The sequence below is a fragment of the Bombina bombina genome, unplaced genomic scaffold (assembly GCF_027579735.1).
Source record: "Bombina bombina isolate aBomBom1 unplaced genomic scaffold, aBomBom1.pri scaffold_1382, whole genome shotgun sequence".
In the NCBI taxonomy this organism is placed as follows: domain Eukaryota; kingdom Metazoa; phylum Chordata; class Amphibia; order Anura; family Bombinatoridae; genus Bombina; species Bombina bombina.
Genome location: NW_026511940.1, coordinates 6149 through 33358, shown reverse-complemented (window position 1 = coordinate 33358; position 27210 = coordinate 6149). Strand labels below are relative to the sequence as shown.

Below are 27210 nucleotides of genomic sequence, written 5' to 3'. Positions count from 1 at the left end.
GGAATCTTTTATTGTTCTAACATCACAAGTAATTTTTATTTTTTTCTTATTGGCACCAATTTGTGTTTGTATAACATATTATTGATTGTTTTTTTTTTACTAAATCCTAATGCACAGAAATCCTTTCTGAGGGAATATAAGGCATTATGAATTGTTTCTGATAATTGCTACAAAAACTGCAGATACTTTTTTTAAATAATTTATAATCTTATTTTTTCAGGTTGGCATCTGTGGAAGAACAGGGAGCGGAAAATCTTCGCTATCTCTTGCGTTTTTTCGAATGGTGGATATATTTGATGGTAGGTTTATACGAACGTATCACTTTGTGTTTACCAAATTGCCTCTGGCTATAGCTGGGATCAATACTTATGTATATTTAGGGTCACTTAAAGGGTCACTAAACCCAAAATCTTTCTTTCATGATTCAGATAGAGAATAGAAATTTAAACAACATTACAATTTACTTCCATTATTTATTTTGCTTCATTTTTTAAATATCCTTAGTTGAAGAAAAAGCAATGCACATGGTGAGCCAATCACACAAGGCTTCTATGTGCAGCAACCAATCAGCAGCTAGTGAGCATATCTAGATATGCTTTTCATCAAAGAATATCAAGAGAATAAAACAAATTAGATAATATAAGTAAATTAGAAAGATGTTTAAAATTGCATTCTCTTTCTAAGTCATGAAAGAAAAAATGTGGGTGGCATGTCCCTTTAAGTCAAAATTAAAGTTTCATGATTCAGATAAAGCAGCAACTAAAAAAACTCATCAATACTCTTTCATTACCATATTGTGCACATTATTGTTACATGCACACTTTCTGAGGCTCCAGCTCCTACTGAGCATGTGCAAAAATGCACAGTATATGCATTTTGTGATTGGCTGATGGCTGTCACATGATAAAGGGGAGGGAAACTTGGATTAACTTTGAAATTCACTAAAATATAATTCTACTCATTTCAAATTAAAAGCAAGTGCTATTACATTGTCTTTTATGGTGTATTTGTCAGTTATTTCATTCTGCTGTATTTAGCGGTCATTTGACTGAGAAAATACAGTGAGTGCAATTAGTTTTACTTATTCTGCTGCTAATATTTCTTACCTACTACAAAAACTGAAGCAAAAACTATAAACACTCATTTGTGTGTAATTTGTAATTCAAATGGGAGAACAAATATTCCCCTTGATATTCATTCTGACATAAATATATGTTCCTATAGAACTAATGCTCTATAATTCATTGAATGCTGTTTAATTCATTACAAGTGGCGCGCTAAATAACTTTTTCACTTGTGCGCTAACTGAGCTCAAAGCAAAAATTTATTGTGGCAGAGTTAGCACGTGTACAAGTTAAAAATGAAAAGTTATGAGTGAGCAAAAGGCTGATGCAGATCATTTCGGACAGAACGATGATAAATTGGCCCCATAGTCTGCAACTTAAAATTCTGGGACTCATACTCCAGCATCCAGATTTGACACACATTTGTGATAACATATATGAATTGTTCTTCTGATTCTTTCTGATCACTTATAAGTTGTAACTTGTTGTGTATCATATATATATATATATATATATATATATATATATATATATATATATAAATACTATGCACAAAAGGCAGCACTCACTGGTCATTTGTAAGTAAAATTTAGCTTTTAATAATGCAAAAAGTTAAAATCTTGGGAAAAACATGACGTTTCGATGCCTAACTGGCATCTTTTTTCAAATGTCCCAAAAGGTGTGCCAGAAGCAGTTCATAAGTCACAGGCCAATATCCCTTTGTTTGGGGAAGTTTCACTCACAGCAGAGACAAGTGGGCGTGTATGATGACGCCTGAAAACATTGCAAGATCATTGGACACTACTCTGGTGCAGATCACTCCCACATATGCAAATTAGCCATGCGGTTGCTCAACTAACAGCGCAATGAAGTATAAAGCTTGTGGGTGGGAACGGAACCAGCTGATCAGATTTGCAAGTGGTTATCCACAGCTGAACACAGCTTCATAAATGGAAAGAGTCCACAGCCGCATTCATTACTTTTGGGAAGTCAGAACCTGGCCACCAGGAGGAGGCAAATACACCCCAGCCAAAGGCTTAAATACTCCTCCCACTCCCCTCATCCCCCAATCATTCTTTGCCTTTCATCCCAGGAGGTTGGCAGAGAAGTGTCAGAAGTTTTCGATTAGTCTCTTATGGAGGGTAGTACTCTTCGGCATGGGACTGGAGTTTTAAGTAGTCCTGTTAGCCTCTCAGTGAGAGCTTGGATGAAAGTTAGAGTCCGGAGATGCAGGAAGAGTCTTTCTGCGAAACCATCCAGACTCATTTTTAACTGCTCCATAAGCAATCTGCGTTGACGAGTTTCGCTGCCTGCTTTCTTCTCTCAAGTCCATGGCAGAGGCGATGCTACTATCTGTCACACTTGAAGGGCCGTGTTCCTATTCCAGGGCATAGATTCCGGTAAGATTGTCTCATTTTACTTTCCTCATGATTGTATTGTATTACAAGTGTTTTCCCGAGAGGCTACCACCTTGCGGGATTAACTATACTTAGGGTCTCAGTGAGGCTCCTTTTGTATCTTGGACTCAAAAACTTACTTAGGCTCATGGCTTGTGGAACATAATGGCCTTGAAAGTGATGTGGCCTTTGCGGTCGGGTGCGCTTTTTCTGTACTGTATAGCTTGCCTTGTGACCGGGCGTGGTTACGTTTTTGACTCTCCTGTTCTGCATTCCTGACCATGTGGCGACGGAAAGATTCTCGTCCGCTGGTTTCTGGTGCATAGGAGGAGGTGAGTGCCCCAGCCATTGTGGGTATAAGGTGCCGTTTAGATTTTTTCTTATTGGTCCATTTTTTTGTATTCATTCCCAGTTATGGAGGATTCTGATGTTGAGATTGAAGTAGTCTCTGATTCAGATTCTACTTATTGTGCAGAATACGAATCGGCCCTGATGACACATGACAGTCAGTTATGTTCCGTAGGCTGTTTTATGTTCGTGTCCCATCAACCGAGGGTCCCCAGACATTCAGCTCTCTGGGAGAGCGACTGGTCCTGAGGCTCCGGCCAAGGTGTGTTGTGCTTTTTGATATAGATTAGCATGCCTTCGTGTTCTACTACGGCACAGTTGGAGGATCCTACCCTTAATGAATATAGGAGTTCTCAGTCTTCTACTTCGAAGCTTGGAAGAGCAGGGTTCCCTTGGGCTGGACCTGCGGGTGTGTCTGTTCTGCTTGGGCGAAAACATATGAGTTGCCTTTTTCTTTTATTTTAATCTGGTGAGGATGACTTTTATTTGATTTTAAAGAGCTCATGTTTTTGTTTTATATTCCTTCGGGAATTTTCTTCTGGAATCGATAATCATGATTTCTTAATCGCACTGGTTACTTCTATGGAAGTTGTTCTGGGGATGCGTTTAGTCCTATGTTTATCTATTGTTTATTTCTCCCTCCCTGGGGGTGAAAATTACGGCCTTGAAATTAAGGGCTAAAGGTTCGGCTCCTGCTGTCTTGCAGCCTACTTCAAACACGTGGCGCCTGTCTGCCTGGCCAGTCCGGCTTGGGCATTGTGTGAGTGCATTATTATTTGTGTTTTTTTAATCTTGTTTTTTTATGAGTGTCAGCTATGTATTCAGAGAGGATCTGAGGGTCCGTGGGGCATGGGGGACTGGTTCAGTCCTCATCATCCTTTTGAGCTGGTCGTCTGGGACTCGGTAGAGTTTCAAGTGCATCACGCTCTGTTGGTTTCGATATATATCGGGACTTGAGTTTTTCCTTCCCCACCGTGTGGGTTGAGGATTTGGCGCCGTAATGAGTGGTTTTGCCCTTCAAGGGCTATTAGAATATCCTTCTGGATTTTTCTTTTTTGGACTTTTCCTTTGGGTCGAGATCTCTAGACTGCGTCCATTCTCCTTAGCAATTGAGGCCGCCTTCTGGGAGGGCATTGCAGTCTTTTCCTATTCTTGGAATTAGTCATTACTTATTAGGAATCATAGGCAATGTGGTCTCCTTAACTAAACTAAATTACAAAAAAAACAAACACTAAATTACAAAAAATAAAAAAAGATTACAAGAATTTTAAGCTAATTATACCTACTCTAAGCCCCCTAATAAAATAACAAAGCCCCCCAAAATAAAAAAAATTCCCTACCCTAATCTAAATTAAAAAAGTTATTACCTTACCAGCCCTTAAAAGGGCTTTTTGTGGGGCATGCCCCAAAGAAATCAGCTAACACAATACCACCCCCCAACATTACAACCCACCACCCACATACCCCTACTCTAACCCAAATCCCCCTTAAATAAACCTAACACTACCCCCCTGAAGATCTCCCTACCTTGAGTCGTCTTCAACCAACGGGGCACCGATGGACCAAAAGAAGACATCCGGAGCGGCAGAAGTCTTCATCCTATCCGGGCAGAAGAGGACATCCGGACTGGTAGACATCTTCATCCAAGAGGCATCATTCTATCTTCATCCATTTAGTGTTTGTTTGTTTTTGTAATTTAGTTTAGTTTATTTAATTGTAGGTACTTGTAGTTAATTGATTTAATTTATGTATTGATAGTGTAGTGTTAGGTTTAATTGTAACTTAGGTTAGGATTTATTTTACAGGTAATTTTGTAATTATTTTAACTAGGTAGCTATTGAATAGTAAATAACTATTTAATAGCTACTGTACCTAGTTAAAATAAATACAAAGTTGCCTGTAAAATAAATATAAATTCTAAAATAGCTACAATATAATTATTTGTTATATTGTAGCTATATTATGGTTTATTTTACAGGTAAGTATTTAGTTTTAAATAGGAAGACTTTATTTAATAAGAGTTCATTTATTTCGTTAGAATAAAATTATATTTAACTTAGGGGGGTGTTAGGGTTAGACTTAGCTTTAGGGGTTAATACATTTATTAGAGCAGCGGCGAGGTCCGGTCGGCAGATTAGGGGTTAATACTTGGTGTTGGCGATGTTAGGGAGGGCAGAATAGGGGTTAATACTATTTATTTAATTCTTGGTTAGATAAGTGGTGCAGGGAACGAGGATTTGGTTTTATTGGCCATTATAGCTCTGTTTGGAAAGATACTAGGTTATTTAGGAGAGATGGCTTGCATTTGGATGCTAAAGGAACAGAGTATCTGGGAGAGGAGTTCAAATACTTTATTAGAAATCATTTAAACTAATAAAAGGGGGTAGCATTAATATATCCACCTGCCCCCCCACAGCATGCCAAAACTGTTAGTCCAAGTAACAATTCTAGAAATTCTAGTAGAAAAATTCTTTGTGCCATGAGCACAAATGCTCGCAGCTTAGGAAATAAATTACCTGAACTCATTTCAATAATGACTAGGGACAACTTGGATTTAGTAGCTATAACAGAAACATGGTACAATGATTTGCATGACTGTGACATAGTCATACCTGGATACAGGTTATTTAAAAAGAACAGAGTAGGAAAGAAAGGTGGAGGAGTTGCTCTGTATGTAAATGAAAATATAAAGGTTACTGAAATTGTAGGAACAAATGATGAGGTGGAAAGTATTTGAAATGATGAGGTGGAAAGTATTTGGGTGACTTTGGAAATTGGAGATAAAAATGTTTTTAGAATAGGGGTTGTATATAGGCCTCCATTGCAGGTTTAAAAACAGGACAATCTGTTATTAGATGAAATAACCAAAATGACCATGAAGGGTAAGGTTATAGTACTGGGGGACTTTAATTTGCCAGATATAGACTGGAAGATTCCTTCTGCTAGATCGGCTAGAAGCAGGTATATTCTTGAATCTCTGCTAGGGGAATCACTTGAACAATTAGTCAAGGAACCAAATCGTAAGGAAGCTATATTAGATCTAATACTTACAAACAGTAATACAGTTTCAGATGTGTCTGTAGGTGAGAACTTAGGATCCAGCGATCATCAATCTGTTTGGTTTAGTATTCATGTTCAGGAACTGTCCACCCAGACTAAAACAAAAGTTTTAGACTTTAGGACGGCAGATTTTTCATTAATGGGAGAATACCTAAAAAACTATTTAAAGGGGAAAAATCTTATTACAGGGGTTCAAGAACAGTGGGAATTTGTGAAAGGTGTCATTTTAGATGCAACCGCACACTGTATTAGACATGTCTGTGAAAGTAAAAGAAAGCGGAAACCAATTTGGTTTTCCAAAGAAGTAGCACATGCTGTAAAGACAAAAAAGATAGCTTATAAAAATTACAGACACACACAAGCAGATGATGATATGAAAATATGGAGACTCCAACAAAAAAAGACTAAGCAGTTAATTAGGAAGGTTAAAGCTCATGCAGAAGAGAAGATAGCACAGTCAGTAAAACATGGGGACAAAACATTCTTTAGATATATCAGTGAAAGAAGAAAAAATAAGGTAGGAATAGTAAAATTGAAATCAGTTGATGGTAGAATAATAGAAGGAGATAAGAAGATTGCAGACTGTCTCAATGATTACTTCTGTTCTGTTTTCACTAAAGATTGTGAAGATACAATGTCTACATTAAGGGATGCTACGCAAAATAGAAACAAGCTTAACAGTAATCTTTTTACAGAGGATGAGGTTTTGTTAGCATTATCAAAAATAAATGTTACAAAGGCAGTGGGTCCTGATAATATTCATCCAAGGGTTTTAAAAGAACTTCGATCAGTGCTAACTGTCCCATTAACTGATCTGTTTAATCAGTCACTATTAACAGGAGCTGTCCCAGATGATTGGAGAATAGCAAATGTAATACCTCTTCATAAAAAGGGCAGTAGAGAAGAATCTGGCAACTACAGGCCAGTTAGTTTAACTTCAGTAGTAGGGAAATTAATGGAAAGCCTCTTAAAGGAAAGAATTATGACTTACATAAAGACAAACAATTTAGAGGACCAAAATCAGCATGGTTTTACTTCAGGGAGATCATGTCAGACTAATCTAATTGACTTCTTTGATTATGTAACAAAAGTATTAGACAAGGGAGGAGCAGTTGATGTAGCATATCTAGATTTCAGCAAAGCATTTGACACCGTCCCACACAATAAACTTATTCACAAACTATATCTCCTTGGTCTAGATTCAAAAATTGTGAACTGGGTGGAATGCTGGCTTAAAGACAGAAAACAAAGTGTCTTAGTAAATGGAGTTCATTCAGCAGAGGGGGCTGTTACTAGTGGTGTTCCTCAGGGGTCAGTTCTGGGGCCTGTTTTGTTTAACATATTTATCTGCGATATCAGCAAAGGGCTTCAGGGGAAAGTATGTCTCTTTGTAGATGATACAAAAATTTGCAACAGAGTGGATGTTCCAGGGGGGGTAGACAAAATGAGAAGTGATATACAATAATTGGAGGATTGGACAAACGACTGGGATCTAAAGTTTAACACAGCAAAGTGTAAAATAATGCATTTAGGGAAGAAAAATCCAAATGTTAATTACAGACTCAATGACACTTTACTGACTGTTAAAGACGAGGAACAGGACTTGGGAATTATTATTTCAGATGATTTAAAACTTAGTAAACAATGTAGTAAGGCAGAGAGTAAGGCTAGCAGAATGCTTGGATGTATTGGTAGAGGTATTTGCAGCAGAAATAGTAAGGTTCTTATGCCACTTTATAGATCATTAGTTAGGCCTCATCTTGAGTATTGTGTGCAGTTCTGGAGGCCATATCTTCAGAAGGATATTAACAAACTTGAATCTGTGCAAAGGAGGGCTACCAAAATGGTACATGGTCTAAAAAATAAAACTTACCAGGATAGGCTCAATGACCTAAATATGTATAGCTTAGAGGAGAGAAGGGAAAGAGGTGATATGATAGCAACTTTCAAGTACATTAAAGGGTTTAGTAAAACTGAGGCTGTGGGTATTTTACATAAAATGGAAAATTCAAGAACAAGGGGTCATGAGCTCAAGCTAAAGGGTAGTAGATTCAGGAGTAATTTGAGGAAGCACTTCTTTACAGAAAGAGTGATTGATTTATGGAATAAACTTCCTCAAGAGGTAGTAGCAACAAACACTGTGGGGGACTTTAAAAATGCATGGGACAAGCATAGGGCTATCCTACGAACTAGATAAGTTTATACTGTTAGGTAAGGTGGGGCAGACTTGCTGGGCCTATGGCTCTTATCTGCCGTCAATATCTATGTTTCTATGTTTCTATTATAGGGTTTTTGAGGCGGGAGTGAGGTGGTTTAGGGGTCAGTACATTTATTAGAGTAGCGGCGAGCTCCGGTCGGCAGATTAGGGGTTAATACTTGAAGTTAGGTGTCGGCGATGTTAGGGAGGGCAGATTAGGGGTTAATACTATTTATTATAGGGTTTTTGAGGCGGGAGTGAGGCGGTTTAGTGGTTAATACATTTATTAGAGTAGCAGCGAGCTCCGGTCGGCAGATTAGGGGTTAATAAGTGTAGGTAGGTAGCGGCAAAGTTGGGGGGGCAGATTAGGGGTTATTAAATATTATGTAGGTGTCGGCAATGTTAGGGGCAGCAGATTAGGGGTTTATAGGTATAATGTAGGTGGCGGCGGTGTGCGGTCGGCAGATTAGGGGTTAAAAAAAATTATTAGAGTTGCGGCGATGTGGGGGGACCTCGGTTTAGGGGTACATAGGTAGTTTATGGGTGTAAGTGTACTTTAGAGCACAGTAGTTAAGAGCTTTATAAACCGGCGCTTGCCCAGAAAGCTCTTAACTACTGACTTTTTCCTGCGGATGGAGTCTTGTCGGTAGAGGCTCTACCGCTCACTTCAGCCAGGACTCTAAATATCAGCGTTAGGAAGCTCCCATTGAAAAGATAGGATACCCAATTGGCGTAAGGGGATCTGCGGTATGGAAAAGTCGCGGCTTGAAAGTGAGCGTTAGACCCTTTCCTGGCTGACTCTAAATACCAGCGGGCGGTAAAAAGCAGCGTTAGGAACCCTTTTGACGGCTAACGCCAAACTCTAAATCTAGGCGTATGTTTTCATGTGTGTTAGTCCGACCGCATTAAGATCTAAATTGAGAAATGTGATGCACAAAATGCATATTTTCCATTCCTATGTTCTTAACATAGAAAATAATGTACTTTTTATTATTAAATATATATTTCTATACTGTTCATGTAAAATACATATATATATAGGAATAGATATGCAGGTATAGGTATATGCACATATATATAGAGAAATATGTAATTTAGAATAAATAGGACATTATCCTGTAATTGAAGAACATATGTAATATGTACATTAACTATACAGAAAAACACATATAAACACATAAATACATAAACATATATAAGTGCATTTTAACCCTTTTCAGTTAAGTAGCTGAAAATATGTAAAATCATATTTATGCAATATTCATATTTAATAAAGTGTTATACTGTGCATTTACTGTAAATATTTCACATTCCAATGTTCTTCACTTAGGGGAATATGTTTTTAGTATTTTGAAATACATATTCATATATATATATATGTATATCTATACCTATTTATTTATTTATAAAATATTTTACCAGGAAGGATACATTGAGATGTCTCTCGTTTTCAAGTAGGTCCTGGATGAACAAAACATTGCATTGATAAAATAGGGTACAATAAAATACAAAAACAATATTAATAAACAATATTACACAATTTAACATAGAACAGGTAGGAAATATATAATTCAACCATGACAGGTGCATTCTGTTTTGAGATATGTAGAGAGGGATCTCTTAAATAATTTTAGGCTAGGGGGAGATTTGTAAGTGTGCGGGAGGTCATTCCATATTTTCAGTGCTCTGTAGAAAAAGGAGGATCGAGCTGCTTTCTTTTTGTATTGAGGCAAGCTAAATAAAGTGAAGGTACTGGATTGGAGGTTATAGGAGGTGGGAACAGCCAGGGAGAGCATTCTGCTCAGGTAGGGTGGGAGCTTCCCAGAAAGGCTCTTAAACACAAGGCTGGAAAGATGGAGGGTGCGTCTGGATTCCAGCGTCAGCCAGTTTAGTTCTTTTAGCATGTCACAATGGTGGGTCTTGTAGTTACATTGTAGCACAAAGCGGCAGAATGAGTTATACAATGTATTACGTTTATTAAGGTGAGTTTCCGGTGCAGGTGTATATACTACATCCCCATAATCCATGATTGGCATCAGCATTTGCTGTACAATCTTTTCCTTTACTGTAGGGCTGAGGCACAATTTGTTTCTGTACAGGGCACCTAGTTTTGGATAACGTTTAGATGCAAGTTTTTCTGTGTGGAGGGAAAAAGCTAGATTGCGGTCTAACAAAATACCCAAGTATTTGAAAGAGTGGACTGTGGTCAGTGTGCTATATGATTTTGTTTTAATGCATAGATATTTTGTAATTTGTGTAATTTAGGAACAGTTCCAAAGATCATTGTGACAGTTTTGTCAGTATTTAGGAAGAGTTTGTTTTTTGTGATCTACTTTTCTACCTCTGTGAACTGGTCTTGGAGCACAGCCTCAAGTTGCGGTAGATAGGAATTTTGTACAGTTGAGGATTTGCAGACATTAGGTAGATCATTTATTAATAATGTTAATAGCAGGGGGCCGAGAATGGAACCTTGGGGAACACCACACGTGACTGGGAGAGGGAGGGAGTCACTGTCAGAAATGGAGACATATTGTGATCGATCCGATACATATGATCGAAACGATTGTTAGTGGACGATCACCAATACCTGAGTTTTTTAGTTTGTGCAATAGAAGTTGTGGTCAACTGTGTCAAAGGCTTTTGCAAAATCAAGGAAATAGCTCCAGTTAGGTCTCCTTGTTCCATGCCAGTTTGAATGTTATTACAAACTTTTAGAAGGGTAGTTGTAGTGGAGTGATTCAGGCAAAAACCTGATTGATCAGGGGTCAGATAGTTAAATACTCACATAGTTGCATATGGATGCATTTTTCTAAGATTTTTGACAATACTGGGAGCCGTGATATTGGGCGATAGTTAGAAACCAAATTAATGTCGCCACTTTTATGGATAGGCACTACTCTTGCAGTCTTCTAAAGTTTGGGTATGTATCCAGACACCAAGAATTCATTAATTAGGGTTGTGACAGGTTTAACAATTGCCAACGCACTAAGCTTCAACAGCATTGGTGGGATTTGATCAGGTCTAGACTGGTTTTTCATGTTTAGATTATTAAGGTGTTTCTTAATGACATTGATAGGAACAGGTCTAAAATTGAACTTTGCAAATTTAGTGGGGCCTGATCGACATTTGAAGTTTCAGGATGTGTGTCATTTATTTGATTGACAATCAGGGTGGTGGAACCACCGACAAAATAATTGTTAAAGGCATTTGCCACTTCTAAGAGAAGTTTCAGGATTTGGTTGTTCACTTTGACAGTGGAGGGTTGGGAGTGGATTGGGGGAGTTTGTAAGTTATTTATGATTTTCCAAAACTTATATATATATATATATAAGTACCTATATAGAATCAAATGTATGTATGTATATATATATATATATATATATATATATATATATATATATATATATATACTTGGTAAATAAAGACCTGCACTCCACTCCTCAAATATTTGAGTGTGCATCCACCAGGGTGCTATATCAAAGATATACAAAACAGTCACTTAGTAAGACAGCACTCACTGGGTTAAAAAATAAAACTTAGCTTTTATTGTAGAATTTTCAAAAGATTAAAACTATCCCATGACAAGTTTTTTTTTTTCTGTGGATGTCAGACTTTGTCCTCTGCCTGAAGGAACTGCTTGAACCATGTGATAAAGGTGCTGGTGGGCACCGAAACGTCATGTGATCGTTTAAATCTTTGAAAATTCTACAACTACAGAAGAGTAGGAGGCAACAAGACCCTGACACTAAGATAATTTTTACAACAACTTTTGCTCCCAACACCTTGAAGGTTGGACAGATGTTAAAAAACCACCGGCATATTCTGCTTTCAGACCCAAAACTCTAATTTGTACAGAATGCTCGTCCTGTGGTTGGCTACAGATGCAACACCAGCCTAAGGGATCTTCTAGTCATCTTGGATCCAACACAGAGCTATACAGACAAGGATCGAATCAGTACAAGAAAAGGGTGTTACCGATGCCCGAATCACACTACATGTAATTCCATCATAGCAACCAAAAAATTAAATCATCCACATGGTAACAAGGTGTATACGATCAATCATCCACTCACATGCACCACAATGTTTATGGTATGTCTAATCATCTGTGCATGTGGCCTTCACTATGTGGGTAAGACCCAGGGTACCATACGAGAAAGGATGGCCAACCATCGAATGGCCATCAGAGCAGCATTGAAGAATGGCGAATTGGATCAACCGGTGGCACACCACTGGTTGACAGTGAAACACTCTGTAGCTGCAATCAAATTGATCTTGATTGATCATATTCCCAGACAGACAAGAGGAGGCGACAGAAACAAACTGTTACTGAGACGAGAAGCACAGCGGATGTTTAGACTGGGGACTTTACACCCAAAGGGACTGAACTCTCCACCTAACTGTGGTGCCCTTATATAATATATGTAATTTAAGATGCTATTGAGTGGTGGGAAGATTGTGGTCCTTTTGTGTGTACCAGTGGTGATTGACACCAGTAGGTTGTGGAAGGGGACCACAGAATGCATCCTCCTACTGGTGGGTGGGGGTCTGCACTTTTGTGGTTATTGGAGTATACAGGTGATGGAGTGGATCGGTGTGGGTTCATAACATCACCCTGTCTCTCTGCCCGAGACCTGCAATTTGGTTTAGTCATTACACCTAGGTCACTGGGGATAACCACAAGCTTTCTCACTATCACAACTAATAAGCAGCATGGTATCTGACAAGATGGAATTGAGAAGTTGCTAATAAAGCAAGTTAATGTGTGCAGGAGTAAGATGTACAACTATGCAAGACGGTATAACACAGTAAATGCTGAATTAGGTAACAGGCATGTATTGTAGAAATGGATATGTATAAGATAAAGATAATGCGAAAGTTAGACTGTCTGTATATCAGGCACGAACTGCCATAAGTCTTTCCTGTCTATTTGTTATTTATCTGTCATTAATCCTTTACAATGTTTGTCATTGTGATTCACTGTGGTTGTTTGGTTATCACAAAATTTCATTCTCAGAGTGGTTTAAAATAGATTACCTGTTCAAAATAGAAAATGTGCACCAACAATAGTGAGTAAGACCGTTATTAGAAACATGTGGCTCGATGTACCCGGAACCGGAAGTGACGTAACTACCTGAACCGGATATACGCTAGCAACACATGATGGTTATGGGGGCACTACCGAGCACTAAAAGTATTTTGTATTTAAGATTGTTATAGATTGTAATATATTAGTTGAGGACAATATGATGCTTAATGATTGTTTTTGTTATACACACAGAGAGTTGTAAACACATACCGGAAGACATTGATTAACTTCCGGATCCGGTCGAATGGCATTAGCAGTTAATTAGATAACTTGGTGTTAACTGGAGTATTGTGTAAATAAGGTGAAGTTATTTGAATACTTGAGACACAATGATTCAGCACAATATGGGCACGATAAGATGTTTTGTAAGTTTAGAACAATGAGTAAAATATCTAGTATTAACTGGTATGTAAACACAGACAGGAAGTAATTGGTCTGTGCACTTCCGGGTGAGAATAGAGGAACCGTATGTGATGTAATGTTGGCGCCTTTTTTGAATAGGAAATAAGAAGTTTTCTTTGTTATGGTTTGCTTATTTAAGGTGGTGTATTAGTGTACACTGTATGGTCTGAAGAAGGGGAGGTTTACTCCCCGAAACGTCAATAAATTTGACCTTTTTTGAAGAAATCCTGTCTGTCATTTGAGAAGGTTGTATATTTACACAGAACTGGCAGGTGGTTGACTTTTGGAGGGCGGATTCACATTGAGAGTCATTATATATATATACACAGTATATATATAAATATATAGGTATAGTTTAATATTTTAACAAAAAAATCAGCTATATTTAGAAATATATACTGTATTTGTGAATAAATAGAACATATTCTGCTATGTGAAGAACATTGGAATGTGAAATATTCATATTTCATGTTGGATTAGCACACTTGAGAAAACGCAATTGGGTTTGCACGTGAGTAGAGTGTTAGTTTTTTTCCCACTTTTCACTCTTCATTAAAGTCTATGGGATAATATGTTAACGGGATTTTTGTGCGTGTTGGGTTAGCATGCAATAGAAAACTTTTTACTTTAAACTTGTAATATGCACTGTATCTGCCGCACGCAAAAAGCCAAAGTTGAGCGCATTTAGCTTGCGAACGTGAGCGATAATTAGAGCTCCACTCGTAACGTTTTTACATTTACTTTTTATATTATAAAACGATAAATACAAAAATGTTATGCTAGAAACACAAGTCTCTTTCGTTCTATTTCTGGAAAATTCCTTTGCAGGAAACAGTTTTACTTTGTGAGGAATGTCATAATAATTACGCTGACTGCCAGCAAATAATGTTAGGGCTGATTAAGTACTTGTGGTTGGATTATACAGCAGATTTTATGACTTAACTCTTCTCTTTTACGGCTTGTTTTATTTTATAATAAACATACATTTTGATGAGTGCAGAAGCCACAAGAAATCACTAAAATAACCCTGCAGCCAACATGATGAATATTTTAAAATACAATATATATTTATAAAAAAAACTACCAATAAAAAATATTTTTGTATCTCCACCTATATATTTCTTCATTTTTATTTCAGAGGAAATCATTTAATTTATTTACTTTAGCAGGTAACTTAACAGCTATGGAAGGTGCTGAGTAGGAAGGCGCATTTGTGACTTTTCAGCACTAAACAAATGCCAAGATGGCTGGCACAAGCTGCATTTGGCAATTTTCGCAGTCAAATTTACTCTTGTGAAAGTGCAACACATGCAGATCTGGATTTGCACAGCTCTAAGTGTGTTGCACTTTCACAAGAAGAAATCCGGCAAAAAAAAATGCTGAATGTGGCTTGCGACAGCCATCTTTGGCATTTGTTTAGTGGCGAAAGGCATTAATGCACAATATAAAAATATATATATCTTATTTACATCTGTTATCAAATTATCTTTGTCTCTTTTGTTAAATTCCTTTCCACAAGAGCATACTGAGGTATGCTCAGTAGTGTGCATGTGGCATGAACAAAGTGGAAATAAAGGGAAGCGCTAAAAAGCAAATCCTAAATACTATGGGGCCGATTTATCAATGTCTGTCCGACATGATACGCTGTCGGCATTTAACATTGCACAAGCAGTTCACCAGAACTGCTTGTGCTTTGCTGCCCCCTGCAGATTTGCGGCCAATCGGCCACTAGCAGGGTGTGTCAATCAGCCCATTTGTATAGGATCGGGCAGATTGCAGACTGCAGCCTCAGAGGCAGCGGACCAGTTATGGAGCAGTAGTCTTTAGACCTCTGCATCATAACTGTTGTTTCCGGCGAGCCTGACGGGGCATCAAACTATATGTGTAATGATAAGGACTCAGTGCAGTTTAACAGTGTAAAACTTCCCAAAAATGTATTAGACAAAGGGACCGCTTTATTATCAGCCGTATTGTGCCTAATCGCCCTGTTTCCGCACGAGAGTCCGCGCGAGCCTTCAGGCTCACCGGAAACAGGAGTTAAGAGGCAGCGATCTTAAAATACATACATATATATTATATTAAGGACATTGGCAATACTTCATGCCTTTTAGATATGATAGAAGCATCAGACTGCAGGACTTAGTGCGGCACCTACCCTGTGGAACGCTCTCCCTCGCAGGTCAGACTTTCCCCTAATATTTCTTCTTTTAAACTCTCCCTAAAGACATTTTTGTTCAGGGAAGCTTATCACCCAACTCAGTAAATAATCAATATATGCATCCCCAACAGGGTACCATCTGGATCTTGTTATGACACAATATATGTCCCTTTGGAAAATGTGGAGCTGTAACCCACCTATATGCATACTGATCATCACTCTGTTCTTTGTATGTATGTGTCATATCTAAAAGGCATGAAGTTTTGCCAATGTCCTTAATATATATGTAATATAGACAAGTGGTGTCTTCTCATATATTATTTAGCCCCATTATGTATATTTGCATTCTCCTGCGTATGATGTTGACATATGATGCTAATGTTAGCTGTGCCTTATTGGTCACTACATGCTCCTGACAGCTGTCACTGGTAACACCGCCCCCTCCTTGCGTGTGTTGATGTATCGGGTGCGTAGCGCCGTGATGACGTCATCACGTTACTTGTGTTTGTGGCAGTGCACACAATGCTAGCAGGAAGTTTTCTTTGGGCTAAGTATTATTGGTTATTTGGTGGCACTATTAGGGTATATAAGGTGGGGTGGGGTGGGGGATGTTATACATGTTTTGTCTCGTGTGTATCATTTGACAAAGGGACCGGACCGGTACTCGAAACGTTATGGCTTTTTAACTTGTGAGTAAAAGCTGTTTGCATACGGATGAAGTCAATTGAGAGCTCTCTACATATCTGCTGGATTTAAATTTGCTCTGTTAGCACTGTGGCCATTTTCTTGGATGCATAAGAAATATATTTATCAAAGCAGAGTCAGAATAAAAGCAGCAATCACCGTTTTTTTTTAAATGAATAAAAAGGTCAACTTTATTACAAAAATGTAAAATTCCATGTCCCAAACGTTTCAGTATGCGTCTGACACCTTTTTCAAGCGTCAAACAATTCTAGAAAATGTGGTATATATATATATATATATTAATGATGTAAAGAGAAAAATAATGTACCCTATCCAGCACTCCCACATATAGCCTAAAATAATAATAATAAAGTAGTAGCTGCGAGTGTCTCAAAGCAAACACACACACAAACACACACACAAACACACACACAAACACACACACACAAACACAGATGTCAGGTAAGATTCAACAAAATAATTTAATTGTCAAAAAATGAAATGAAACAATGTGCATAAAAGTAAATAAGGATAACACTATTCGTCATCCAAAAATAATCCTAAGCATATGCGATTCATTCATTACCCAACGTACAAACAGGGGAGCTCAAGAGTCCAGTTATACAGTGCGTCCACTGAATAAATAAGGAGTAAATCTGTACTATTGAATAATTGTAGCGTAGGCAATAACATGCAGCCAAATAAGCTCAGTCTTCCTGAAGTTTACCTCTGACTAAATCCTATGTAGGATAATTCCTAGTTGTTATGAGCGTACTTGCAGTTATTAATGACACGAAAGCGGTCACACTTGAAACCAATAGTCCCTGTAATTTATATCCCCACCACTCACTCAAATCCAGAGCGAGCTGAACAAATGCCGTTATGGCTTTTTAACTTGTGAATAAAAGCTGTTTGCATACGGATGAAGTCCATTGAGAGCTCTCTACATATATGCTGTATTTAAATTTGCTCTGTTAGCACCGTGGCCATTTTCTTGGATGAGGAGTGCATACCTTTAAGAGAAATATATATATCAAAGCAGAGTCAGAATAAAAGCAGCAATTACCGTTTTTTTCAATGAATAAAAGGTCAACTTTATTACAAAAATGTAAAATACTATGTCCCAAACGTTTCAGTATGCGTCTGACACCTTTTTCAAGGGTCAAACAATTCTAGAAAATGTGGTATATATATATATATATAGACATAGAAAAAAAGCGCACTCCAAGGGATCCTTATTCAGGCACTTTTAATAGTGAACGTTTTTGGATGCCTAACGTCCGTCCTCAGACCAAAAAGTCTGGAGTGCGCTTTTTTTCTATGTCTATTTGCTGTTTTTGCTGCACCCAGGGCATTGGTTTGAATTGTTAGCTTTGAGTGCAATCTTCTTCCACTTTATATATATATGTGTGTGTTTGTAATTGTAAGTGTTTATACATATAAATAAATATAAATATATATATATATATGTGTGTATATATGTATGTGTATGTCATTATATATATATTTGTGTCTGTGTTTATATATTCACATATACAGTATATGTTTGTATGTATGTGTGTATATATATATATATATATATATATATATAAATTGTATATATATTTTTATATTATGTATATGTATGTTAAAACTGTATCAGTGTCATTTGTACTAACTTTGTTTTATAGGGAAAATTGTTATTGATGGAATAGACATTTCCAAACTTCCGCTGCAGACGCTGCGTTCCAGACTGTCAATAATTCTACAGGATCCCGTGCTGTTCAGTGGATCTATTCGGTGATTTTATTTTGTGATTATAATTATCTTGCAGAGTTAAATCATCTCGGACTGATTTGTGATTGGCAAGCCCTGCTTTTGTGTGATTTGTGTCATAATAACATGGGGCGGGGCTTTACAAGAGTTTGCTTGTGGAATGCTGTATGCGGGCAGCGCACTCCACTTACTCAAATTTGGGCTCCCTAGCTGGGAACATTGTCCTCTCTAGTCCTCTCACAGGTTAATAAATGGAGCCCTATGGATGGGCTATGTGCATTCAACACAGATAAATCATTTTGATTCACAAGTTTATTGCTGTTAAGGCAAACATTGATGTTTAGACCAAGTTTACTCTTATTTTACATTTAGTTTTACACAATATATATTATGATGTTTTGCCAGCATGTTTAAAGAAACATTCATTAGTTCAGGTAATTGTAACAAATAAGCTTCTGCCTCTATAGTCTGGTCTCCCATATCTATCTATCTATCTATCTATCTATCTATCTATCTATCATCTATCTATCTATCTATCATTATCATCTATCTATCATCTATCTATCTATCTATCTATCTATCTATCTATCTATCTATCTATCTATCTATCTATCTATCTATCTATCTATCATTGTCTATCTATCTATCTATCTATCTATCAATTATCTATCTATCATCTATCTATCTATCTATCTATCATCTATCTATCATCTATCTATCTGTCATCTATCTACCTTTTATCTATCTATCTAGGGTGATAAACAGGTGGTGAGGACAGCAAGGGAGAGAATAATGTTAATGCAGAGTTAGATGAGGGCAATTGTTAGGTAAGTGGAATTGATTATTTACTGAGTTGGGTGATAAGCTTCCCTGAACAAAAATGTATTAAGGGCTGATGCTGTATCTGGTAGTTCCAACCCCTTACAAAACAACTTAACATAACTACTTAACTTATAAATAAAGACACGACACAGGTAGCTGGGATTTAAAGACCATAACGATGGTCACATTTATTAACTTGACTTCAACGGAAGTCATTCAAATATTTAACTTGTGGCGGCATTCGAGGCCTAGTAAACTATTAGCTCCATATGACAAGAGGTCGCAGCCAGATGTTGTGGAATAGCAAATGCCAAGGGTGGGCACAAATGTGGCCCCACCCCATTCCGTCTAGTAGGCGCGGACGTCCTAAAGGATCTTCAGCCAGCAGACCCGCGGGGCGGGGCCCCCCAGGTCACGACCTGAGGACATCACCCCCGCCCATTAGCCCGACTGTCACCTCTACAGACTCCGCCCTCAATTATTGATGGCTACGACCTCCCGCCATTAGGAGATACGTGGATGTTATAATGCGCTTCAGCCTCTAAGGCACTGGTATGGCCAAGCCCTGCAGCAAAGCTCATCCAGGAAGCAAATAAATTACGGCTAAGGTCTTACCAAGACTAGGTCAACTAACCCCATCCCTGCCTTTCGCATCTAAAGGACCAGCAACCCGTCCGGGAAGCCATCTGCCTGAATGACGCCTAAAAACTGTTGCAATAGCAATTACTTAATTAACCATTTAACAATAGGGTTGGGAGGTAGGGAAACTTTCTCCTTGCAAAATCCCAGGTGGAAGAGGCCAGATTGTTCCAGAACTTCGTTTATATTAGGTGAGCCTAAGACCTCCCCTCACTTTGCAACATTGTTGCTACTACACTACACTGGGATTTTCCACTAGCCTGTCAGCTCATCCCTTAACTCCATTACAGGAGACTCTGCTACCTTTCATTCCCCTAAGGGCTGATGCTGTATCTGGTAGTTCCAACCCCTTACAAAACAACTTAACATAACTACTTAACTTATAAATAAAGACACGACACAGGTAGCTGGGATTTAAAGACCATAACGATGGTCACATTTATTAACTTGACTTCAACGGAAGTCATTCAAATATTTAACTTGTGGCGGCATTCGAGGCCTAGTAAACTATTAGCTCCATATGACAAGAGGTCGCAGCCAGATGTTGTGGAATAGCAAATGCCAAGGGTGGGCACAAATGTGGCCCCACCCCATTCCGTCTAGTAGGCGCGGACGTCCTAAAGGATCTTCAGCCAGCAGACCCGCGGGGCGGGGCCCCCCAGGTCACGACCTGAGGACATCACCCCCGCCCATTAGCCCGACTGTCACCTCTACAGACTCCGCCCTCAATTATTGATGGCTACGACCTCCCGCCACAAGAGACAGACACTCCCACATAAACCGGGCTCTTGCCGCCACCCGCTAAATATTACTAACCAGAGCCGTTTTGAGGTCCACCAGGAAGATCGCCAGCCCTTCGTCGGACAGGTGCACCCCGTCCGGGCGATACAGCCCTTTTTTGTCCGCTGAGATCAGTTCATGGCGGACCACAAAACCCCCTACCTCTATTACTGCTCTACCCAGCTCCCTGTTAACTTTTTTTCTAACCCTATATGCTATCCTCGGTGTGGGGAAATATCTCCAACGCAGCCGGGGGATTATGTTGGACCAGGCCAGCCTAACCCCCGGAAACGTGGTACAGATCCACTTGACATCCGACCTCATCGCATTGATGAGATCCAGAGCAGGTGCACTCCCTATATCATTTCCCCCCATGTGAAGGAGGATGATGTGGGGCTGTCCCCATCTATGTCTGGCATTCTGGAGGAGGGCAGGCAAACCATCCCACTGTAAGCCTCTACGGCCCAACCACCGTATTGATGCCTGAGACGTCGGAATCCCCAACTGCTGCCCCTCAGGAAGAGAATGGGCCTTCAGTGCCGCCCAGTGCACGTAGGAGTGCCCTATTATCCAGATACGAGAAGGACCTGTAGCCACACCTGAAAAACGGATTACATAGTCAATCACCTTAGCCTAAAATTAAACAACACAACCAAACAAATGTAAAACGCCAGTTTCCTTCCTCCTACACCGAATACCCCCTAGGCCTCAGCTGGAGGGCGCACGTAAGACTTGTAACATTGGGACCTCCATCGGCCCAACTTCTGTATGCGATCTCCTTTCCAACCTAGCGCGGCCGCGCTGGTGGCAGCCCCTATTTGGAAGGAATGGGGGGTGATTCTACACTTCCCCAAACCTGCTGCAAGCGCTACCTTTCTGAGCACCGCTGCGAACTGGTACCGGGAGAGATTCGATCCGTCGGAATGCACTAAGAACTGGGCGGGGCCCCGCGGTCGCTGCGCCATGTAGGCCCTTGTACTCACAACCGGGCAGGCGCCTGATGCCGAGGGAGTCAGAGTGATCCACACCCCTTTCCCCTCCTGGTCAGTCTTCGAGTGCGGGATAAACAATAACAAATTATCGCCCGCCAGTTTGACATGAGCCAACTGCATACCCGTGTTAATTGCATCCTTTGAGGTTGCGACCAGCTCGCCCGGCCTGAGGGCCGCAAAGAACGCCAAGGAGAATACGCACTGAAACAGTTCTCTTTCGCCGGGTTCGACGCAAATGCCCTCGATTGCGTCCACCAGCCTGGCTAGCCTACAAAATGTGACAGGTTCGCGCGCATCTTTCGCTCTACCCTCGAGCCTTCCCCAGCCCTTAATCACTTGCTTCACCAGGAAACCTTTCGTGATATTGGGCCACTCTAGCATATTGCAAAAGAAGGAGATTGCAGCTATTCTATTGGATATAGCGCCCTTCGAAGTCCCTTGCCCATGTTTCTCTGCCAGCCACTCCAAGAACAGATCCCTCGAGACCCTTTCCGGCGCTGCGCCCTGTGCGTAACAGTAACTTACCCACTCGCCCCAGTGCTGTGAATAAGCTCTCCACGTGTTCTGCGCCAGGGATGCCCTCACTAGGTGCCCTATGGACCTCCCTGCCCCGCCAACTGCCAAATAGAGTGGGGACAAGGTAAGCCAACTGCTGCTGCGTTAGGGGCCAGTCTGCGAAACTGTTCCCATTGAAACCTCGAGAGTGCGTCCGCCAGGGTGTTGTTGACCCCGGGAACGTGCCTCGCGGAAAACTGAATATTGTATTGCAAGCACCTCAGCACTAGCTGTCGCAAGTACCTAACAACTACCGGTGACGACGCGGACAACCTATTTATGGCGAAAACAACGCTAGCGTTGTCCGTCCAAAACACTATGTAGCGATCCTTTAACGCCGACCCCCAGAGCTCCATAGCCACAACTATGGGAAAGAGTTCCAGAAGTGTCAAGTTCCTTGTCAGTCCGGCTCGGACCCATGCCAAGGGCCATGGCTCGGCGCTCCATTGCCCATCCAAATAGGCGCCATAACCTGCTGCTCCAGCTGCATCCGTCAGCAGGTGCACTGTCTGACTGGAAACCCTAGGAGCGCGCCACAGCAGTGTTCCATTGAAGCCTTGCAGGAAGAGTTCCCATACCTTCAGATCTTCCCGCATGTCTTCCGAAACCGACACTTTACGTGTGCCGTGCGGATTGGAAAGTAAAGCCTCCATCCTCCTGTTAAACACGCGACCCATGGGTATAATTTTGCACGCAAAATTGAGTAAGCCTAGCACGGACTGAAGCTCCCTCAGGGGCATGCTCTTCGCTGCCCTGGCTTTGCGCACCGCCGCGAGCATTGCTTCCACCTTATCGGCTGGGAGACGACATAGCCTTGCAGCAGTGTCAATTTCGATCCCCAAGTACGTGAGTCTTGTACAGGGGCCCTGTGTTTTTTCCTCAGCCAGTGGCACTCCAAATTTCGACATTAGCCTACGCATCACTGCGATCAATCGATCGCATTCGCGAGTGTCCGCGGTGCCAACCAGCAGGAAGTCGTCCAGATAATGAGTGACTATTCCCCCGCCGGCCTCCGTGATGATGGCCCAGTGCAAGAATGAGCTAAACTCTTCAAAATAAGCACACGATAGCGAGCAACCCATGGGCAAACATTTGTCTACAAAATAATTCCCCTCGAATTTACACCCCATCAGTCTGAAAGACGCTGGGTGTATGGGGAGTAACCGAAAGGCAGATTCGATGTCCATTTTGGCTAGCAGCGCGCCCGGACCCGCCGCCAACACTAATTCCAACGCCTGGTCAAACGATTGGTAAGACACCGAGCTTATCAGTGGGTCTATTGCGTCATTGACAGAACCCCCTTTCGGATAGGACAAATGCTGAATCAGGCGGAACTTCCCTGGTTCCTTTTTGGGAACCACCCCTAAAGGGGAAATAACTAGGTCAGGGATGGGAGGTTGGTCAAATGGACCAGCAAATCTTCCCAGAGCAATTTCTTTGCTCAGTTTCGCCCTAACTTCACCCGGCATTTCGTAAGCCGACTTCAGATTCTTGTGCGACGAGGACCCCATTACCAACCCCAATGTTGGTATCTTGAAACCTTCGCCAATCCCCGCTAGTAGGTTGGCAGCCGACACCCTGTCTGGGTAGGCCGCCAGCCAAGGTCTAATGGCGTCCAGCTTCAGGGGTGTTGGAGCTCTTTTGTCCAGCCCCCCCCGATTTTGCCCCACGGAAAGCTCCTCCGTCCCTCCGCTTCGGGCATTCAACACCTGGGTGTTGACCGCTGCAGTACATGCAAGCGTGCCGAAAGGAACAGGAAGCTCCTTTGTCACACTGCTTCTCATTGTATTTCCAGCACTCCCTGCCTCTCCGCTTGATGGGGCCCGTTGGCCTCTGGGGCCCTGACCGCAGCAAGGGAGCTCCTGCCCCCCCCTTTTCCGGTATGAGCAGGGACCACAGGTCCAAGTCTTTTACCCCAAAGTTCAAGACCGGGTTATCGACCATCTTCCGCCTAAATTCGCTATCATAAGCACGCCACATGCCTTCCCCATATCTATTATAGATACATTCAATGATTTCCGCGTACTTAATTACATCGACCGCGGCCTCCGGCCTCTGTTCGATGTAGCAGGAGGAGAATACCCTAAAGCACTTCCTCCACTCCTCAAATGTATCTGGGCGCTGGATCTTCTTTGGCCCAGTCCCATCCTCACTACGCTCTTTATCTCGCTGCGCCTCAAGGGACAGCTCGAACATATTGACGTATTTATGATCGCGGATTTTTTGTACCGTCTTGGGTTTGAGATGTGCATGGAGGCAGTGGATCTTGCAGGGATAAGAGTCTCCCTGCAATGCCACCCTCCTGGTACTGACTGACATGTCCTGCAGCTGCGCAGCGCTCTCGCTTCCCTGGCCACTGCCCTTGGATATTGTCGCCGTGCTTTGCCCCGCTAACGGCGCAGCCTGCTCCATGTTACCTAAACCTCTAGCCTGATTACGCTCAGCCACCAATAGCCTTAACATTTTGAACATGCGACGCTGCCCCTTACTGTTAAGCCCTAATTTCTTCCCACCATCTGAGTCTGAATCAGTGCTATAGTCGGTGTCAGTGATGCGTGACAAATTAAATACATTTCTCTCACCAACTGCCGATGTTGAAGGGGTAGATGTTCCTGGTGCAGCTGCCACTGATCCGCCTGCCGGCTGTACAGATAGTCCTACTCCCGTTGTATCCGGGCCCTCTGTCCTCTGCGGTGTAGGCACCATGTCCTGTGGGGGAGAAACAAACGAGAGGGGAGTATCCAGGCCAGCCGTGTGTCCCCCTTGACTGCCGCCCCCAATCGGGGTAGAAGTACTGCCCCCGGCCCTGTCTGGGACCCCTTTCCCTGCAGTTATTGTGCCTAGCGACTCGCCCTGTGCCCCATCAGTGGGCGCATTCACCCTTGTTTGAGGTACATAGTTGCTGCTGGCACCCCCCCTGTTATACCACTGGCGCTCCAGCAATGCGCTTCTAGCTCTCCCATAAGCCTGCTTGCTAATACTGGACCCCCTGAGCCTCCCTCTCTGCGCGCCGCGGCCCCTCTGTAAGGGACTTGCTCTGTTTGCATTGCTAGCTATTGCAGAGTGTCGCGCAGCGGAGCAGGCCCGCCCGGATACTCCCCCCTCACCTGTGGAGAGTACCCGGCTAGGCCTCTTGCGCGCTCGCTGGATGTGTCCCTCTGATCCAGGTTCCGGCCGTGTGACTACCGCGGCGCCGGAAGTGACGTCACGCGTGTCACCTGACCGGCCGGAAATGGACGCGGCGGACGCAAGGCCGCAACCGGAGCCTGCACTGGTAGTTGCAGGCTCCGACTGAGCCACCAATGATAGCGGCGGTCCGGTGAGTGGGCGAGGACCCGCAGGCCCCGCTCCAGTAACCGACTGAGCCACCAATGAGGCATCCGGGCCGGGCCCTAGGGACCCGGCCGGATGATTTACCATACTGGGCCCTGCCTGATGAGGGTCGCTAGGCCCCTGGCCCACTTGAGGGGGATAATGAGGTGCGGTAGGCCCCGGTACCACCCGGCTTGCCACCGGAGGCAGAACGGCGGCCGTGAGGGCCTTAAACATGCCCACTATGGCCGCCGCCGCCTCCGGAGACATTCCGGAGGCCGTAAGGGCCCCCAGGCCTGCCTCCAAAGCCGTGTCTAGGCCGGATGGGCCAGCGCTCACTGCACCCGCCTGTCCCGCAACCATCACAGTACCGGGCCCGGCGGGTGCAAGTTCAGGGGCTGGGGGGTTAGTGACCACAACATTAGGAGTTAAAGCAGATGATACTGGCCTTGTTTTCTCCGGAGTTGGTGGCACCACATCCTCGTCCTCCTCTTCAATTACAGGTGCACTCCTCAAGGATCTCCCAGGGGACTCCCTGAAGCGAATGGGCACCGCAGCACTTCTCTTAGATCTAGACATTTTCGCTTGAAGAATGGCAAAACTTTCTCCTTGCAAAATCCCAGGTGGAAGAGGCCAGATTGTTCCAGAACTTCGTTTATATTAGGTGAGCCTAAGACCTCCCCTCACTTTGCAACATTGTTGCTACTACACTACACTGGGATTTTCCACTAGCCTGTCAGCTCATCCCTTAACTCCATTACAGGAGACTCTGCTACCTTTCATTCCCCTTAGGGAGCGTTTAAAAGAAGAAATATTAGGGGAAAGTCTGTCCGTGCAAGGGAGAGCGTTCCACAGGGTAGGTGCTGCCCTAAGTCCTGCAGTCTAGCATGGGAAGAGGTGATAATTAAAGGTGCAAGGAGCTGGTCATTATTGGATCTTAGTGGGCGGGCTGGAGTATATTTGTTGATTAGTGAGGATAGGTAGGGGGGAGCGGCATTAGTAAGGGCTTTATAGGCCAGGGTGAGAATTTTTAATTTACTTCTGCTCTGAATGGGGAGGCAGTGAAGGCACTTGCAGAGCTGCAGCAGATACAGAGCAGCGGGAGAGGTAGATTAGCCTGGCAGAGGCATTTGGGATGGAATGAAAGGGGGAGGCCAGTGAGTAGGTTATTGCAGTAGTCAAGTCAGCAAATTACAAGGGAGTGGATTAGTTGCTTTGTTCTTAAAAATGGATGAACTTTTAAAATATTGCATGGGTGGTTGCGGCAGGATAAAGAGAGCAATTGGATGTTGGGAATGAAAGACAGATTGGAGTCAAGTGTAACTCTGAAGAAGCAGACTTGAGGTGATAGGGAAATAGTGATGCTGTCGACAGGGATTGAAAAGTCAGAAATCAGAGTTTTGCTAGAGGGGGGATTATCTATCTATCAACATTTTTGGATCCCTTCTGAAACTAGGAGGCTTAGACTAAGTCGGGGTGTCAAAGGTTTTCCATTGGAGGAGTCATGATGGGAAGGGGTAAAGTTAAGAGGCAGGGTAAGACATGATATAATTGGAAATGTTGTGCATTATCACACAGTTCAGAGCTAGGTGGAATCTGTTTTCACCAGAAATCTGGACATTTGTAAGGCAGAGAGATCTGAGACAGAGGCAATGCAGTTCCCTCAACTACAAACCATCCTGCAGTATGCAGGACATCTGGGAACTGTGATACCTATCTACTGACAAAAGGGTTTGCATACTTAGTGGTTTAAAATCATTAACGTATATACAAAAGATCCATAGAGTGTTTTCTTTAGAGACATTGAACCACCCATAGATACTAATAAAATATTCTCAATGTTTCTGTTTAGTTTCAATTTGGATCCAGAATGCAAATGTACAGATGACAGACTCTGGGAGGCACTGGAAATTGCTCAGCTCAAGAACCTTGTAAAGGCTTTGCCAGGAGGCTTAG

General features: G+C 42.1%; 1 protein-coding gene across 1 annotated transcript; it reads left to right on the top strand.

Annotated features, from left to right (window-relative positions):
- Positions 1-220: 220 nt before the first annotated feature.
- LOC128644020 (ATP-binding cassette sub-family C member 9-like) lies at positions 221-27210 on the top strand (the record flags this gene model as incomplete). Its single annotated transcript, XM_053696783.1, has 3 exons — positions 221-299; positions 18070-18178; positions 27107-27210. Coding segments are annotated over 3 exons (292 nt in total), but the record flags the coding sequence as incomplete, so codon positions are not given.